Source organism: Acyrthosiphon pisum, chromosome A1 (genome assembly GCF_005508785.2).
Source record: "Acyrthosiphon pisum isolate AL4f chromosome A1, pea_aphid_22Mar2018_4r6ur, whole genome shotgun sequence".
NCBI lineage: Eukaryota > Metazoa > Arthropoda > Insecta > Hemiptera > Aphididae > Acyrthosiphon > Acyrthosiphon pisum.
The window spans coordinates 37,956,362-37,974,506 of record NC_042494.1 but is presented as its reverse complement, the minus strand read 5'-3'; the positions used below and the strand labels follow the sequence as shown (position 1 = coordinate 37,974,506).

Below are 18,145 nucleotides of genomic sequence, written 5' to 3'. Positions count from 1 at the left end.
AATAGTTAATAACGTCAAAATAATATGTTAATATATTATTATCTAGGCTTTCGTGGTAATCATTTACGTCCGAGATGGTAATAAGGAATAACTAATAATGATAAACGATAATGTTATTGTCGTTATTGGTATTTTGTCTTATTATTGCCTAAAATTGTTTTCAAGTTGTTTTTTTAAACTAACTAAAATAATATTAATTTATCAACGTAGCATAGTGTCACCGAATACTCGATTTTTATCTTATTTTTTCATGACGTATATTTTGTAAAATATATAAATAACAATTTTCAAAATAGGTATTTTTATTTTTCGCTATAGGTGGTTAAATACAATAATATTTTTGTTTACTCATCCTAAGTTTAACCTTTTTGACCTTATTTTTTACGTAAAAGTCGTAAATAATGTATGCCTATGTCCTATATAAATGTGAATTTTAGTTCAGAACAAAGACGTTTTCAAGTGCAATTATCATTAACTGTTTTTATTTGTAATACAAATACCTATATAGTCTGCATTTATCATAATAAATATGACAATTAATAAATTTGATTATTTATACAGAAAATTGTTGCTTACTAAATACTTTGTAAACGGTTGGGGTGATCCTGAAAAACTTAAAAGGTGAGTAAACTTTAATACTATCCTTATAAAAAATGTAACTATTTGTTGATGATTATACCAAAATATTGGTATTCATTATAAACCTAAGTCAATATGACAATGAAAAATTTCTTTTTTAAAATCAAGTCATTATTTTAATTTTTTTACTTACAATCGCACTCCTTAGACCACCATACCAGTAGTTATAGCCTTGCAATTTGAATGACTGTTACTATCACCGATCAATTTTTATTTTAATAATTTGTTAACTTAGGTACAGCTAATTACAATGTATTAATTAGGGTTAGGAACTTATTGCACACAAATTGTAGAAAATATGCATGCACATAGGTACTTAAAGTACCTAACCATAAAATGCAACTGAATATTTTTTTAAATAAAATTAAAAAATTGATTCATTCATTTAAATGTAAACAATTTTTTGTAACTAGTTTTTTTTTTACAACAATAACACTATCAATATTATATTACTGAAATGTATATACACATAACATAGGTATGTTCAATTTCATTTTCTCAGTATTCACCTACAATGAAAAAAGATAGGATTTTTCTTTAATATATTAAATTATTATTAAATATAAAAATGATGAATTACTGATTAGGTATATTGAACAACGCATGAAAGTATACAAAAAAAATAAAGTTAACTTTTAAAATAAATGTACTTAACATAAAACAAAAACTGCGTAAATATGCTATAAATAACAATTAAACTGGCAACATTTGTCAATTATGCATTTTTCTCAGAAAACGGCAAAATATGCAATTACAAATTTTGTATTTCAATCCGTTATGACTTAAAACAAATTTAAATCTTACTTAGACTATTCTACAGTCATTATTAAGCAATATGCAAATGCAACAAGTCCCAAACCCTAGTAATAATAATGTTCACATGTAGGTATATTTATATATTTAATTTTGTGCATCACTATTTTAGTTTGTTTCAGTTTAGAAATCATATTATAGATCGAGAATCCTGTTTTAAACTTGTATCAGCTGATTATCCTGTAAAAATTGTTAAAGTAAATAATTAAACACACATTAACTAATTCTAATATATATATATTAGAGAAAAATTATAATTATTTATTTCAGAAAAAGGAAGATTCCGATTCAATAACATTAGAAGGAGTGTTTCAATCACCTTTTTCTTATTATCTTCCAGATATAGTGCCAAAAGAGAGTCACCTTGCACATTTCCAAGTCTTAATACCAAAAAAATGGCCTTCCAAAAATGTAAAACCTATGTGTGTACACATGGCTGGCACAGGAGATCAAGTAATTCCTTTACTTAAAAATATTAAAAAAAATAATTTTCAAAACAAGTTACTTAGGTATTAAATAATTTTGGGTATAATATATTTATAACTATATTGTATTTATTATTTAATTACCCAGTGGTAACACCCTAAAATGTTTATTTATGTGATATATTTTAGCATTATTGGCGAAGACGAGCTATGTTAGCAAATCCACTTTTAAAAGAAGCAGCGATTGGATCAATCATATTAGAAAATCCATTCTATGGAAAAAGAAAACCAAATAACCAAGTGTAAGTATATACCATTATATACATAAGTATGTCTATATATATCAACAATGGTAAGATAACATTCCTGAGCCTGATATTGGCAACTATAAAGTGATAGATTTTCAGATGAATATTTGCAATTCTTAATAATTCAAATTTTTATTGCCCCTTGAGGTATTTTCAAGTTATTTTTGAGGTAAACAATTCAAAAAATACATATGTCAAATTTATTTTTATTCTCCATGAGATTCAAGTTATTAAGACACAATTGTATTTTTACTATATTATTATTAAGAGGATAGTAACGCACCATTGGCTTTCTCTCTCTGACCTACGTGCAACATAGCAAATTTATGTTCAGATGAACCAACCCTGTGTTATTACTTTTAATATTAGAGTGAATTCACTTATTTTATAATTATAAGCTAAGGACATTACATTTGTCTCTACTTTGGACTCCTTACAATATTTATATTTTTATAAAATTTATAAGCATTTTTAAACTATAATAATGTACACGCTTATAACTCACATAAAAATTAAAATATCATAAAGTAGCCAACGTAGGGACACAGGTAATTTTCTTAACTTAAAGGTTGATATTAGGTAAATCACTATAATATTAAAAGTAACAACGAGTAATTTTGCTAAGCATAAAATTGCCATGTTGCGCGTAGGTCAGAGAAAGAAAACAAATAGTGAGCTGACATCCTCCTAATGTTCTGTTTTAGAGTATGTATTTTTATTTTAAATGGTAGTATAATTTAAATTTAGAAGAAATAATTAATTATAATGTAATATTAAAAAAAATCGCTCAACACTTGTTTGGTCACTTTCAGAATTTTAACAAAATATCTAAGCAATGTTTTTTGACTTTTTTTCTCGTCTAAACTAATATATTAATATGTGATTTCTGTACTATTAAATATTACACGCACCTCCAACTATATTGAATACTTATTACTACATTATTTATACAAAACTTTTAAACTTTGTGCACCTAATAGACATTAACTAGAATATCACATAAACAATTGGTAAATTATTTATGAGCTGTATAAACATTCCAATTGTGTGATTGTTATTTATTTACTATACTTAAAGCATGATACAGTGATACGTCATATTTACATGTGTATTTATTTACAGTAGGTCTATTTTATGCAATGTTTCCGATATTTTTGTAATGGGAGGTTGCTTAATATTGGAATCCCTTGTGTTATTTCATTGGTGTGAACGTGAGGGATTTGGACCTATCGGTGTCACTGGTTTATCTATGGGCGGACATGTAAGTGTTCTTAGTAAATATATTTTGTATATTTTAAGAATAATTAATAAATTAACATTTATTATTAAATAATTGCAATAGGTAAAAATTTTATTGTGATACTCAATTTCGTTAACCAATACCAAACTACTAATCCAGGTATCAACTATAAATATGCAATTGTAGTTCTAAATTTTGTGTAACAAATTAAAAATCTAATTTAAGTTCTAAAACTAAATTTAACTCAATACTTATAATTATGATTTCCTGCATTTAATATCCAACATTTTAAATCTTTAGTTAATCCTAATATTCTTTACCTCAATTATTTTTTAGATGGCTTCACTAGCTGCTGCAAGTTGGCCAAAGCCAATTGTTCTTGTTCCTTGTTTATCCGGTACAACAGCTTCTGGAGTATTTACGGAGGTTATTATTACTGCTAATAAATTATTAGTTTGTACATAATATATTTTAGCATGTCTAACTATTCCCCCCTCAAACTTAATTTGTCAATATTTAAAAAAAAAAATGTCTGTGTCTGTGTTAGTTAAAAATCTAAGATAACAAATTTATTGGGCTAATTTATTAAAATATTTTAAGCGTTTTTAATTTACATCAAGTACTCATTAAATTAGGCAAGTGCTAAATTCTAGGTATGGGGTTAAACATCTGCAAGAATATAATTAGACGTAATTATACATTATTTATCTTTGAAATAAATCTTAAGTATTACAACTTTTTTTCTATGGATGCGTAAAAATCATTTTATAGTATTCTATAAATTATATACATTAGTCATGTGTAATTTTGTATTAACCATATTTTTTATTTTAATATAGGGTGCTATAAGCTGTGCTATTGATTGGAATTTACTTGAACAACAATATAAATCAAATTCTATATATAAAAATGAAGTTGTGAACATCGATAATGAAGTCAACAAATTGAATGTAATTACTTCTATCTATTGTTATAAAAAATGATTTTAATATGAACTATAATTTTAATTGTTCACATAATATTGAACAATGAAGTAATTAGGTAGTAATTTTTATACTCAAAGTAAGACTGTTTTTTTTATCTATTACTATTACTTGGGTTATGATATTTATGCACTTATGCACTAAAAATCAGCTAAATATGCATGAAAAATTTGAAAAATATGCATTAAAAGGTAAAGAAATTTTTGGACAAAAAATGCAATAAACATTTATTATTATAGACAAATTGAAAAAACTGAAAAAAATTAAATCAAATATAAAAAAAATTAAAAAGAGTTGCATTGAATAATTCAATCTTCCACAGTTAATTTCTCTTCGATCCCGTCAATGATTTCAAGTTCTCCATTAAGTACTTTCGAAATTTGACATACTGTTTTGAATCCACTGTTTTTCTCTAGAATCGTTTTAAATTTGTCTACGGGCTTTGTTAATGTTATCTGTTGTATTATTGACTATTGATATTGCTTCTGACAAAAGCTGCCCAGATGATTCAAGACGAGTTATATTGACTGATTAAAACCCATAGTTTGATTGACTGATAAAAACCCATAGTTTGATTGAATGTATACTAAATTTTGACTGTGACAATTTACGAGGCTTATCGAAAATTCTATTTAAGTAGGTACCTACCTTTACTCTGTATAGGTATAACCATATTGAATTCACAACAATAAATAAGTGATAATATGTGAAATACAGATAATCAAACTTATATAATATTCAGTAAAATATAAAAATTACGATTTTTTTCAGCATTTTTTTGACCAAGACCTAAAAATGGAATGCAAGTTTAATCTTATAATTATTATTTCAAAATCATTTACAATTAACCCTTTTTATGAGCAACTTTTAATGTTCAAACACTTGTAATCTAAGCTTTGCTGTAAATCATTTTTCAAATACCATGATTAATCATAACATGGCATTATATTATTCAAATGTAAACATTTGACCTTAATTTATCATTATACAAATGTTTATATAACTGTAAATGGCTATTATAACATGTTATTAACTAAAAATGTTCCTGCTAGATTTCTGTTCACCTAATAACAAATATAAATTTGAAGTAAATACTTTAACAATACTATACTTTTATCTATAAATATTAAACTCTGCATTGAAAAGATTACCCTTAATTTTTTCCCACTTAACTCAGTAAATTTGATTTAAAAACAGAAAATGTCAGGCCTTACCTATAGGCTATAATGTAAAAAGGTAACAGTGTTCATATAATGTATATTTCTAATTGAGGCATTCGTGTAACATGTGAATATATACAGTTAATTATTGATTTTTTTTTTTAGTTATATAAATTACAGTAAAATAAAATAAAATCATCAAATAAAATTAATAAAAAAATATAATTGCAGTTTTAAAATAATTAAAAGTTAGATTACTTGCTACACAAATATCCTAATTGATGATTATTATTTGCTTCAATGTTATAGGTAAAGAGTTCATTAAACATATGTCAACCTCAACAGTCAAATAAATTAAAATTAACCAATGCATTCGATAATTTGGATGATCCGTCAATTGAAGAAGACGATGAACTACAAATTAAAAAAAACTTAAAACAAACAAGACATATGATGAGATTTTTCAATAAATATTCGAAAAGTGAAAGTTGTGTTTATAATAAAATATTATTTATGCACATATTAAACAATATTATGTACTGTTTATGTTTTTAGATTTAAATTTAGAAGCATTAAGCTTCGTGCCATAGGGCATAGACTACGGACTTGAACTAAGATATATCTTAGTTCATGATTGCAACACAATAATTTATAAACTATTTAAGATAATTTAATACTATGCAACTCGACAGTCATATACATGAACTAAGATATCTTAGTTCATGGTCATATATTAACGAAAACAGTGATTGGATGATTAACTCTTGATATTAATGTTTGTATTGATAAATTTTTATTTTTTTTGGTTACAAATAGAGTATATAAAGCTTAAAACTATCGTATGCGGTTCATTCAATGTTAAACTTGCATAGTTCTCTGGTGTTTTGTATAGTGTCTTATAAAATTTTTCTAAAAAGTTAATTATGTTAATTTTTACTTTTTTAATTTTGTGTTTTGTACAAAATATATACTGTGTGTTAGTAGTGCCAATCACATTCTACGATGATTATAATTATCATGGTAACTCGTATACTGTGCTCGTTAAATCTTTAAATTCATTTGAAGATCTTCATTGCGATTTATGTTACAATCCTGGTGAAGTTAATAATTTACAACAATTAGGAATAAAAAATCCTAAATCCATACAACTACCTGAGAATCATTATATTCGTCTATATGAAAACTATGATTGTACTGGAGATTTTTTATCATTTTGTGGTTCAGACTGTACTTGCCAATCATCTCACATAGATTTAAAAGGTAGTAATGCCGTTTGTTATATTGAAAATTCTTTAATAAATTACTGTCCCGGAAATAGTGATTGCAATGGGCTTTTGAACTGTCTTACTCAAAGAAACTGTTATGCATCTGGATTTATTAGATCATTTTCAGTTCATGAAATACCAATTTTTGCTGCTAAACCGCTTTCAAATACATATCCCTGTTGGGATTTTTGGAGTTTTTATAGATCTAAGTATATGCTTACCGTGGAATTTTGGAAAAGTTCAATCTATTAAGAAAGAAACCTACAATCAAAACCAAAAACAATGTTCAATTAATATAAATGATGATATTTGTAGTTTAAGTTATAGTAATAATAATGTTCGGCATAAACGTGGACCAGGAAACAGAAACGAACATCAATTAAACGAAGCTCAAGTTTTTATATTGTTTATGGGATTTGTAATAGAACATGTTGTAAGACGATTTTTAAGCCCAGCATATCAAGATTATACTATTACAATATTAAATCAAGAAAAAACATTGCAAGATGTTTTACAAGTAAGTAATGGAGTTTGTGAACATCCGCATAAACAGTCAAGTAGAGTAATAGACTTTAGTTTTATGTATGATTCCAATACAGGAAGAGTTTTAGATCAACCTATGGCAAATTTTCTAAATCTTACCCCAACAGAACAATATATTTCACTTCTTCAGCATATGATAAATGTTTTTCAAAAAAATCCACCGACAACTGATTTAAACAATATCCGAGAATTTCAAAGAAAAGTAAAAGCAGTAGTAACCAACAGGCAAAGTGATCTTTTTCATTATAAAGGTAAATTAGATGTTGTAATCCAGGAACAATCATCGATATGTATTGAATTAATAAACAATATGATTCAAAGTCAAATTAATCATGATCGAATACTCAGATTATGGATGGAGTTAAATCGACTTCTAGAGAATTATATAGCAGTACACACTGATTGGAGTCATGATGAATTAAAAAAATAAAGTTTAATATGTGGGATTAAATAAAACTTATAAATTAGTAGTATTATACTAGATGGTTACTTGGGTGTAGTTGTAGTATAGAATATAGATAATGTTATAGCATGTTATTATTTTTTTTTTATAAAATCTTAAATAACAACAAGTTATCAATCACGTATTTTTTTATTTCTAGTATAGTTGTTATTTACTTAGTATGTATTTTAAAATAAAATAATGATACCTTATGTTGTTTTTTTACGTTTCGTACATAGTTTTATTCCACATTGACTTGCCCATTATTGAAAATAATAAAACAATTAAAACAAAACCAAGAAGATTTATTTAATATTATTGAAAAAAAGGACTTGGAAATATCTGAATATAAATTAATAGGAAGCAATATTACACATGGTCTGTATATTTTATAACTCTAAGAACATAATATATTCAAATGGTTATATCATAGTTTATTTGATTTTGAATAGAAAATATTAAGACAGATATTTTTGAGAAAGATGATTTCTTTATGAATACACTACTAAATCATAAAGATTTATGTAATGAAAGCCAACATCTATATGAAATATATTCATCGCCTCTAATTGAACAGCATAATACCAGGTAAAAATAAGTTTTTTTTTTAAACATTTATAACTCCAACAACATTATCTTTTTAAAGATATTCTGATGAACCCAAAGAATCAAAGAACATATGCATTAAGGAGGAAAATCAAGACATTCAAACAATTAATTCAAATAATAGTATTGACCATAAAGCCTTAAAAAGTTCAACTACAGTAGAAATTACACAAAAATCAATTAATGTTAAAAAGCGGAAAAAACCCTCTTTCTTAAAAAATCTTTGAAATTATTATTTAATATGTAAAAATGATGTACAAAATACTATAATATTTTTTAATCAAATCGTTTATTTGCAACAAAATAGAATATTTAATAATTGGTTAGTCCAACCAATTATTATTACACATTTTATAAATTTGACATGTACGAAATGCATATTATCTTCAACTAGAAAATATATTTTTTTAAGAACCAGTCTCAATGTGTTTACTTTGAAGTATCAAATGTTTTATAATTTAATTAAAATTTAACTTATACTATTTTTTTTTTAACAATTATTGTGAACTAGTAGGTACCAAAATGTTCTGGAAACATTTCTAAACCATTGATTATTGTTGAAAATATAAAGTATACAATATATATTTGTATATAGTTTTTAATCTTTAAAATAGTTGTATTAGATTGTTGTTTATGGTTATCTAAAACGTTCAAATATTAAATTAAGTATAAAAAAATGGTAACTAGTTTTTTGTTTGGCTCAATACTTGTATTTTGATAATTTGAAATAAATAAATTTGTATATAGAGGGACATGATTTGGGGATAATTTTGAAAGTATAATTGAAAAGACTGTAAATAATCAATGGTTTATTGGTACTGAATTTAATGTCAAATAATTACACCTAAATTATTTAACAACAAATTCATATATATATTCAATACATTATATTGTTATTAATATAATATTTGACACCAACATAATTCATATTTTTTTCATACAGCAAACCTTAAACAACCCAATTACAAACAAAATAGATATATACATACATACACGTACATTATTATTATAAAATAAAATAAAATCTATATTGATGAATTTGCTCAAAAGATTAAAAATAATAAGCAAATTAAATATGAAAAATTGTAACTATTACATACATATTTCAGTTTTTAGAATAGTTTAATAATTTAAGTTATTTTTTATTGAAAATACATCTTAAATAAAAATAATATATAGTTGCACATCATACATATTAACAAAAAAGTTTTGTTTTAATATTAGTTCTATTATTACATTGTGTATATTTCAAGTTTTCGAATCAATATATAATTATAAAACAATATATACAACAATTTCATTTGAAACAAAATAATATACCAAAATAAATTTAAATAAAAATAAATTGTTGTGTGTTATGGTATGTATAATTTAATAATTCATAAAAACGAACTAATAAGGAACTAACTTAATTAATCATATGATTAACATAAATATCTAAGTAAATATGTTGGATAATTTAAAGCAACGTTTTATAAATAAAGAAAAGAGATAAAATTGGAACCTACTTCAACAATTACACGTAAATATTAAATTCAACATTAGTAACATCCAAATGTTGAACATTTTCAGTAATTAAAAATTCTTATTCAATATTATATTACTGAAATGTATATACACATAACATAGGTATGTTCAATTTCATTTTCTCCGTCTTCACCTAAAAAGGTAGGGTTTTTCTTTAATATATTAAATTATTATTAAATATAAAAATGATGAATTACTGATTAGGTATATTGAACAACGCATGAAAGTATAAAAAAAAAATAAAGTTAACTTTTAAAATAAATGTACTTAACATAAAACAAAAACTGCGTAAATATGCTATAAATAACAATTAAACTGGCAACATTTGTCAATTATGCATTTTTCTCAGAAAACGGCAAAATATGCAATTACAAATTTTGTATTTCAATCCGTTATGACTTAAAACAAATTTAAATCTTACTTAGACTATTCTACAGTCATTATTAAGCAATATGCAAATGCAACAAGTCCCAAACCCTAGTAATAATAATATTCACATGTAGGTATATTTATATATTTAATTTTGTGCATCACTATTTTAGTTTGTTTCAGTTTAGAAATCATATTATAGATCGAGAATCCTGTTTTAAACTTGTATCAGCTGATTATCCTGTAAAAATTGTTAAAGTAAATAATTAAACACACATTAACTAATTCTAATATATATATATTAGAGAAAAATTATAATTATTTATTTCAGAAAAAGGAAGATTCCGATTCAATAACATTAGAAGGAGTGTTTCAATCACCTTTTTCTTATTATCTTCCAGATATAGTGCCAAAAGAGTCACCTTGCACATTTCCAAATCTTAATAGGTATCAAAAAATGGCCTTCCAAAAATGTAAAACCTATGTGTGTACACATGGCTGGCACAGGAGATCAAGTAATTCCTTTACTTAAAAATATTAAAAAAAATAATTTTCAGAACAAGTTACTTAGGTATTAAATAATTTTGGGTATAATATATTTATAACTATATTGTATTTATTATTTAATTACCCAGTGGTAACACCCTAAAATGTTTATTTATGTGATATATTTTAGCATTATTGGTGAAGACGAGCTATGTTAGCAAATCCACTTTTAAAAGAAGCATAGATTGGATCAATCATATTAGAAAATCCATTCTATGGAAAAAGAAAACCAAATAACCAAGTGTAAGTATATACCATTATATACATAAGTATGTCTATATATATCAACAATGGTAAGATAACATTCCTGAGCCTGATATTGGCAACTATAAAGTGATAGATATTCAGATGAATATTTGCAATTCTTAATAATTCAAATTTGTTATTGCCCCTTGAGGTATTTTCAAGTTATTTTTGAGGTAAACTAACTCAAAAAATACATATGTCAAATTTATTTTTATCCTCCATGAGATTCAAGTTATTAAGACTACAATTGTATTTTTACTATATTATTAAGAGGATAGTAACGCACAATTGGCTTTCTCTCTCTGACCTACGTGCAACATAACAAATTTATGTTCAGATGAACCAACCCTGTGTTATTACTTTTAATATTAGAGTGAATTCACTTATTTTATAATTATAAGCTAAAGACATTACATTTGTCTCTACTTTGGACTCCTTACAATATTTATATTTTTATAAAATTTATAAGCATTTTTAAACTATAATAATGTACACGCTTATAACTCACATAAAAATTAAAATATCATAAAGTAGCCAACGTAGGGACACAGGTAATTTTCTTAACTTAAAAGTTGATATTAGGTAAATCACTATAATATTAAAAGTAACAACGAGTAATTCTGCTAAGCATAAAATTGCCATGTTGCGCGTAGGTCAGAGAAAGAAAACAAATAGTGAGCTGACATCCTCCTAATGTTCTGTTTTAGAGTATGTATTTTTATTTTAAATTGTAGTATAATTTAAATTTAGAAGAAATACTTAATTATAATGTAATATTAAAAAAAATCGCTCAACACTTGTTTGGTCACTTTCAGAATTTTAACAAAATATCTAAGCAATGTTTTTTGACTTTTTTTCTCGTCTAAACTAATATATTAATATGAGATTTCTGTACTATTAAATATTACACGCACCTCCAAACTATATTGAATACTTATTACTACATTATTTATACAAAACTTTTAAACTTTGTGCACCTAATAGACATAAACTAGAATATCACATAAACAATTGGTAAATTATTTATGAGCTGTATAAACATTCCAATTGTGTGATTGTTATTTATTTACTATACTTAAAGCATGATACAGTGATACGTCATATTTACATGTGTATTTATTTACAGTAGGTCTATTTTATGCAATGTTTCCGATATTTTTGTAATGGGAGGTTGCTTAATATTGGAATCCCTTGTGTTATTTCATTGGTGTGAACGTGAGGGATTTGGACCTATCGGTGTCACTGGTTTATCTATGGGCGGACATGTAAGTGTTCTTAGTAAATATATTTTATATATTTTAAGAATAATTAATAAATTAACATTTATTATTAAATAATTGCAATAGGTAAAAATTTTATTGTGATACTCAATTTCGTTAACCAAAACCAAACTACTAATCCAGGTATCAACTATAAATATGCAATTATAGTTCTAAATTTTGTGTAACAAATTAAAAATCTAATTTAAGTTCTAAAACTAAATTTAACTCAATACTTATAATTATGATTTGCTGCATTTAATATCCAACATTTTAAATCTTTAGTTAATCCTAATATTCTTTACCTCAATTATTTTTAGATGGCTTCACTAGCTGCTGCAAGTTGGCCAAAGCCAATTGTTCTTGTTCCTTGTTTATCCGGTACAACAGCTTCTGGAGTATTTACGGAGGTTATTATTACTGCTATTAAATTATTAGTTTGTACATAATATATTTTAGGATGTCTTACTATTCCCCCCTCAAACTTAATTTGTCAATATTTAAAAAAAAAAAAATGTTTGTGTCTGTGTTAGTTAAAAATCTAAGATAACAAATTTATTGGGCTAATTTATTAAAATATTTTAAGCGTTTTTAATTTACATCAAGTACTCATTAAATTAGGCAAGTGCTAAATTCTAGGTATGGGGTTAAACATCTACAAGAATATAATTCAGACGTAATTATACATTATTTATCTTTGAAATAAATCTTAAGTATTACAACTTTTTTTTCTATGGATGCGTAAAAATCATTTTATAGTATTCTATAAATTATATACATTAGTCATGTGTAATTTTGTATTAACTATATTTTTTATTTTAATATAGGGTGCTATAAGCTGTGCTATTGATTGGAATTTACTTGAACAACAATATAAATCAAATTCTATATATAAAAATGAAGTTGTGAACATTGATAATGAAGTCAACAAATTGAATGTAATTACTTTTATCTATTGTTATAAAAAATGATTTTAATATGAACTATAATTTTAATTTTTCACATAATATTGAACAATTAAGTAATTAGGTAGTTATTTTTATACTCAAAGTAAGACTGTTTTTTTTTTATCTATTACTATTACTAGGGTTAGGATATTTATGCACTAAAAGATGTATGAATATGTATGCACTTATGCACTAAAAATCAGCTAAATATGCATGAAAAATTTGAAAGATATGCATTAAAAAGTAAAGAAATTTTTGGACAAAAAATGCAATAAACATTTATTATTATAGACAAATTGAAAACACTGAAAAAAATTAAATCAAATATAAAAAAAAATTAAAAAGAGTTGCATTGAATAATTCAATCTTCCACAGTTAATTCCTCTTCGATCCCGTCAATGATTTCAAGTTCTCCATTAAGTACTTTCGAAATTTGACATACTGTTTTGAATCCACTGTTTTTCTCTAGAATCGTTTTAAATTTACTACATATTTCGTTGCCGATTTGTCTACCGGCTTTGTTAATATTATCTGTTGTATTATTGACTATTGATATTGCTTCTGACAAAAGCTGCCCAGATGATTCAAGCCGAGTTATATTGACTGATAAAAACCCATAGTTTGATTGAATGTATACTAAATTTTGACTGTGACAATTGACGAGGCTTATCGAAAATTCTATTTAAGTAGGTACCTACCTTTACTCTGTATAGGTATAACCATATTGAATTCACAGCAATAAATAAGTGATAATATGTGAAATACAGATAATCAAACTTATACAAGATTCAGTAAAATATAAAAATTACGATTTTTTTCAGCATTTTTTTGACCAAGACCTATAAATGGAATGCAAGTTTAATCTTATTATTATTATTTAAAAATCATTTACAATTAACCCTTTTTATGAGCAACTTTTAATGTTCAAACACTTGTAATCTAAGCTTTGCTGTAAATCATTTTTCAAATACCATGATTAATCATAACATGGCATTATATTATTCAAATGTAAACATTTGACCTTAATTTATCATTATACAAATGTTTATATAACTGTAAATGGCTATTATAACATGTTATTAACTAAAAATGTTCCTGCTAGATTTCTGTTCACCTAATAACAAATATAAATTTGAAGTAAATACTTTAACAATACTATACTTTTATCTATAAATATTAAACTCTGCATTGAAAAGATTACCCTTAATTTTGTTCCCACTTAACTCAGTAAATTTGATTTAAAAACAGAAAATGTCAGGCCTTACCTATAGGCTATAATGTAAAAAGGTAACAGTGGTTATATAATGTATATTTCTAATTGAGGCATTCGTGTAACATGTGAATATATACAGTTAATTATTGATTTTTTTTTTTTAGTTATATAAATTACAGTAAAATAAAATAAAATCATCAAATAAAATTAATAGAAAAATATAATTGCAGTTTTAAAATAATTAAAAGTTAGATTACTTGTTACACAAATATCCTAATTGATGATTATTATTTGCTTCAATGTTATAGGTAAAATTTAATGCCGGTAAACAATTTATAAAAGATATGAATATAGATTCACGTTTTAACATCCAGTCAAATTTAATGTTTGATGATTCAAAAAATGATAAGAGTTCATTAAACATATGTCAACCTCAACAGTCAAATAAATTAAAATTAACCAATGCATTATTAACCAATTTGGATGATCCGTCAATTGAAGAAGACGATGAACTACAAATTAAAAAAAACTTAAAACAAACAAGACATATGATGAGATTTTTCAATAAACATTCGAAAAGTGAAGGTTGTGTTTATAATAAAATATTATTTATGCACATATTAAACAATATTATGTACTGTTTATGTTTTTAGATTTAAATTTAGAAGCATTAAGCTTTATGAAGGGTATTATGGATGAATGTACTCATTTAAAAAATTTCAAATCTCCTGTTGATCTGGATTTAGTAATAGCAGTTTGTGCAAAACGTGATGGTTATGTACCTCAACATACCATGGATAAATTAGAAGATATTTGGCCTGGTGCAGAGGTCAGATATGTCAACACAGGGCATGTAGCGGCTTTTATACTTCACCGAAATACATTCAAGTAAATTTCAAAATTTAGTTTATTCATTTAAGTACCTATTTATTTTCAGACTATAAATTTAAAATATAATACGTAATCATGATTATAAAAACTATTATTTTATAGGTCCATTGAAATTTTTTTACTTGTAAACAAAATATATACATCAGCAGGGATTCCCGCAGAGAATTACCTCTCTAGATGCAAATTACTTTTTTTCGTTAATATAATCCGTAGGGTGCGAATCCCCCTCTCCCACACACTAATACTTAATTTGTTTGAAATCTTTACACATCAATAATCAGTATAATAAAACCTAACTATTTTTGATTAATTAAAAATTACACTGGTCACTGATTTATTAATCACAATGTAATTACTGTTACATATCAAATATAGAATATGTTGACCACTCATGCTCAATCTCGACGTACAAAGTTCATTATAAATTATAATAACAATAATAATATATTATCAGTTATCACATATTGCAATGTCAATGTTAGTAAAATTTAAATCTCAATTGCATGGTATTACCATCCTTTTATGACTATCTTAATAAACTATTTACATCAGTACTAAAGTGCGATAGAGTTTCTCGAAATTGTACCATTTTGGCAATAATCAGAAATAAATTAACATAAAAGGAACTTCTATATTTTATTATTTATTTTAAAATTCCAAATTATTAAAATAATGTCAAGTGATGCATTTGTACAATCTGCCCGCCCCCTTCACGTGTCCTTGTTTATCAGTAATACATACATAAACTTCATGCATTTTAAATATTATGTCCTATATAAACTACTTTCCTGACTTGTATAAGCAAAATGTTTTTGCCCAACGAGTGCATTCAAATAATACAAATATGCATATATTATAATTTATAATATAAATATAAACTAAGGAATTTATCAATTTATATTTATGATCTATATAATTTTCATTTATATTATGTATGTAACTGGACTGTTCAATAATTATTTAGGTTCATGAACATAGCGAATAATGTGCCATAATATGTAATTTAACGATAATCAGAGTAAAAACCTCGACGAACAACCTCGGAAAAAATCCCTGACTCTTGAATAATATAAATCCTCTGACTACAATATTACTTACAAACACACGAAAATGATTATTGAACAAATATTTTTAAATGCTAATTAGTGTAACTACCAAATTATTAATATCAAATTACAAATAGATACTTGTATCATTAAAAGAATTAAAAATCAAGTAAGTATTAGAGGAACATCAAATTAAAAAACCAATCTATGTTCAAAGTTTAAAATATTGAATACAATTTAACTTACTTTTATATGCATATTATAATATTTTGTTTTATATTATGTATAATTCTGTAAAAATTAAATCACCAAAATAAAATATTACGTTTTTTAATAATATTTTTACAATCATGTAATTATTATTAATAGGAGTTAAATAGATAGATAGATAGTTTTTTACAAGTTTTACTTATAAATACAATGTTTAAAAGTTTATAAAATAAAAAATATTAATATTTCAAATCATCAATATGTCAAATAGGTACAAGTTATAATAAAATAATAATTATCAAACAATAGTTAATAAATATAGGTACCTATTCTTTTAAATTTTTAAGTACCATTAACATAATATGTTATTTAAAATTGTAATATAAAAAAAAATAATATTATTGTTAATATTTGAAAATAATTTACTAAGTACAATAAAACAATGGGTTTTCTGCTCTCTTTGGGACCATTAAAAATAGCGTCTTAAGCCTAAAATAGTATTTTAGGGGTTATGTTGAACGATTTCAAAAATATGGGATCCTTAAAAATCAGCATTCTAAGCGAATTCTATTGTACATATTTGTAATTAAATATTAATAATATGATAATTACACTAATTAGCTTTTAAAAAATAGTTTATTGATCATTTTCATGTGGTTGTGAGTAATATTGTAATCTGAAATATTTTTATTCCGCAATTTAATTTAGCCCCCTATCCAAATTGTATATAATATAAATATCTATACTTTTAGATTCTGAGTGGAACGATGAATGTATTGATTTTACAATGATGTGTGTTTTTTTTTTTTGAGTCTGTCATCACCTTTTAGGACAGTAAAAGTGCTTGGATTTTCTTCAACAGTACCTTTTCTGGTAGGAAAGTGAATCTAGTTGGTACTTTGGGAAATCAAAAGTAAAATTTTTTTCAATAGTTTTCAAAAGTGCCGTGAAAAAACAAAAGAAAAATTAAGGAAAAACGGGAATTTTTACACAAAATCTGTTTTCGAGAAAATTGATTTGGTTTTTGGTGTAACTTTAAAACCAATGACTGTAGATACTGTTTATATTTCCATTTTCTATACATGATAAAATTTTCAAAATATTTTGATTTGTTTTGAGCTGTTTACGGCCAATTTCAGTATCCAATTTAATTAGTTTTTATTTCTATGAATATCAATAAAATATTATTTGTTGAGTAAAAATACTTGAAAATTTAATACAAGGCTCCTACTATATTGTTACAATGACATTTGAAAAATATTAAAAATCCTTAGTCACAGTTTTTTTTAATTAGCATTTAAAGTTCAAAAATTGAGAAAATATGTAAAAATCACAAAAATTAGCAAATTATTTTGAGTTAATAATTCGTAAAAATTTTTCTTTTTAGAACTAAGATTTTAAAATGTAATACAAGATTCATTATAGGATAATCTACCTTTATCAAAAAAAAAATGTATAAGAAACTCA

The 18,145-nt window shown here is 24.6% G+C and overlaps 2 protein-coding genes across 2 annotated transcripts in view; both read left to right on the top strand.

Moving 5' to 3' along the window:
- The first annotated feature begins 100 nt into the window (after nt 1-100).
- Nucleotides 101-18,145, top strand: part of LOC103310202 — a 19,259-nt gene continuing 1,214 nt past the window's right edge. Inside the window, 20 exon segments of the mRNA XM_029486215.1 lie at nt 101-621; nt 1,565-1,649; nt 1,723-1,905; nt 2,067-2,179; nt 3,308-3,446; nt 3,762-3,851; nt 4,265-4,375; nt 5,878-6,081; nt 6,961-7,627; nt 8,271-8,406; nt 8,465-8,571; nt 10,400-10,578; nt 10,652-10,743; nt 10,745-10,835; nt 10,997-11,109; nt 12,239-12,377; nt 12,692-12,781; nt 13,199-13,309; nt 14,840-15,116; nt 15,185-15,419. Coding sequence (XP_029342075.1) covers nt 530-621; nt 1,565-1,649; nt 1,723-1,905; nt 2,067-2,179; nt 3,308-3,446; nt 3,762-3,851; nt 4,265-4,375; nt 5,878-6,081; nt 6,961-7,627; nt 8,271-8,406; nt 8,465-8,571; nt 10,400-10,578; nt 10,652-10,743; nt 10,745-10,835; nt 10,997-11,109; nt 12,239-12,377; nt 12,692-12,781; nt 13,199-13,309; nt 14,840-15,116; nt 15,185-15,419 — 3,254 coding nt within the window. The 5' untranslated portion in view covers nt 101-529.
- Nucleotides 6,154-8,843, top strand: LOC115033706. The gene is made up of 3 exons (XM_029487008.1): nt 6,154-8,196; nt 8,271-8,406; nt 8,465-8,843. The coding sequence occupies exon 1, from the start codon at nt 6,931-6,933 to the stop codon at nt 7,804-7,806; it is 876 nt and encodes a 291-aa protein (XP_029342868.1). The 5' UTR covers nt 6,154-6,930; the 3' UTR covers nt 7,807-8,196; nt 8,271-8,406; nt 8,465-8,843.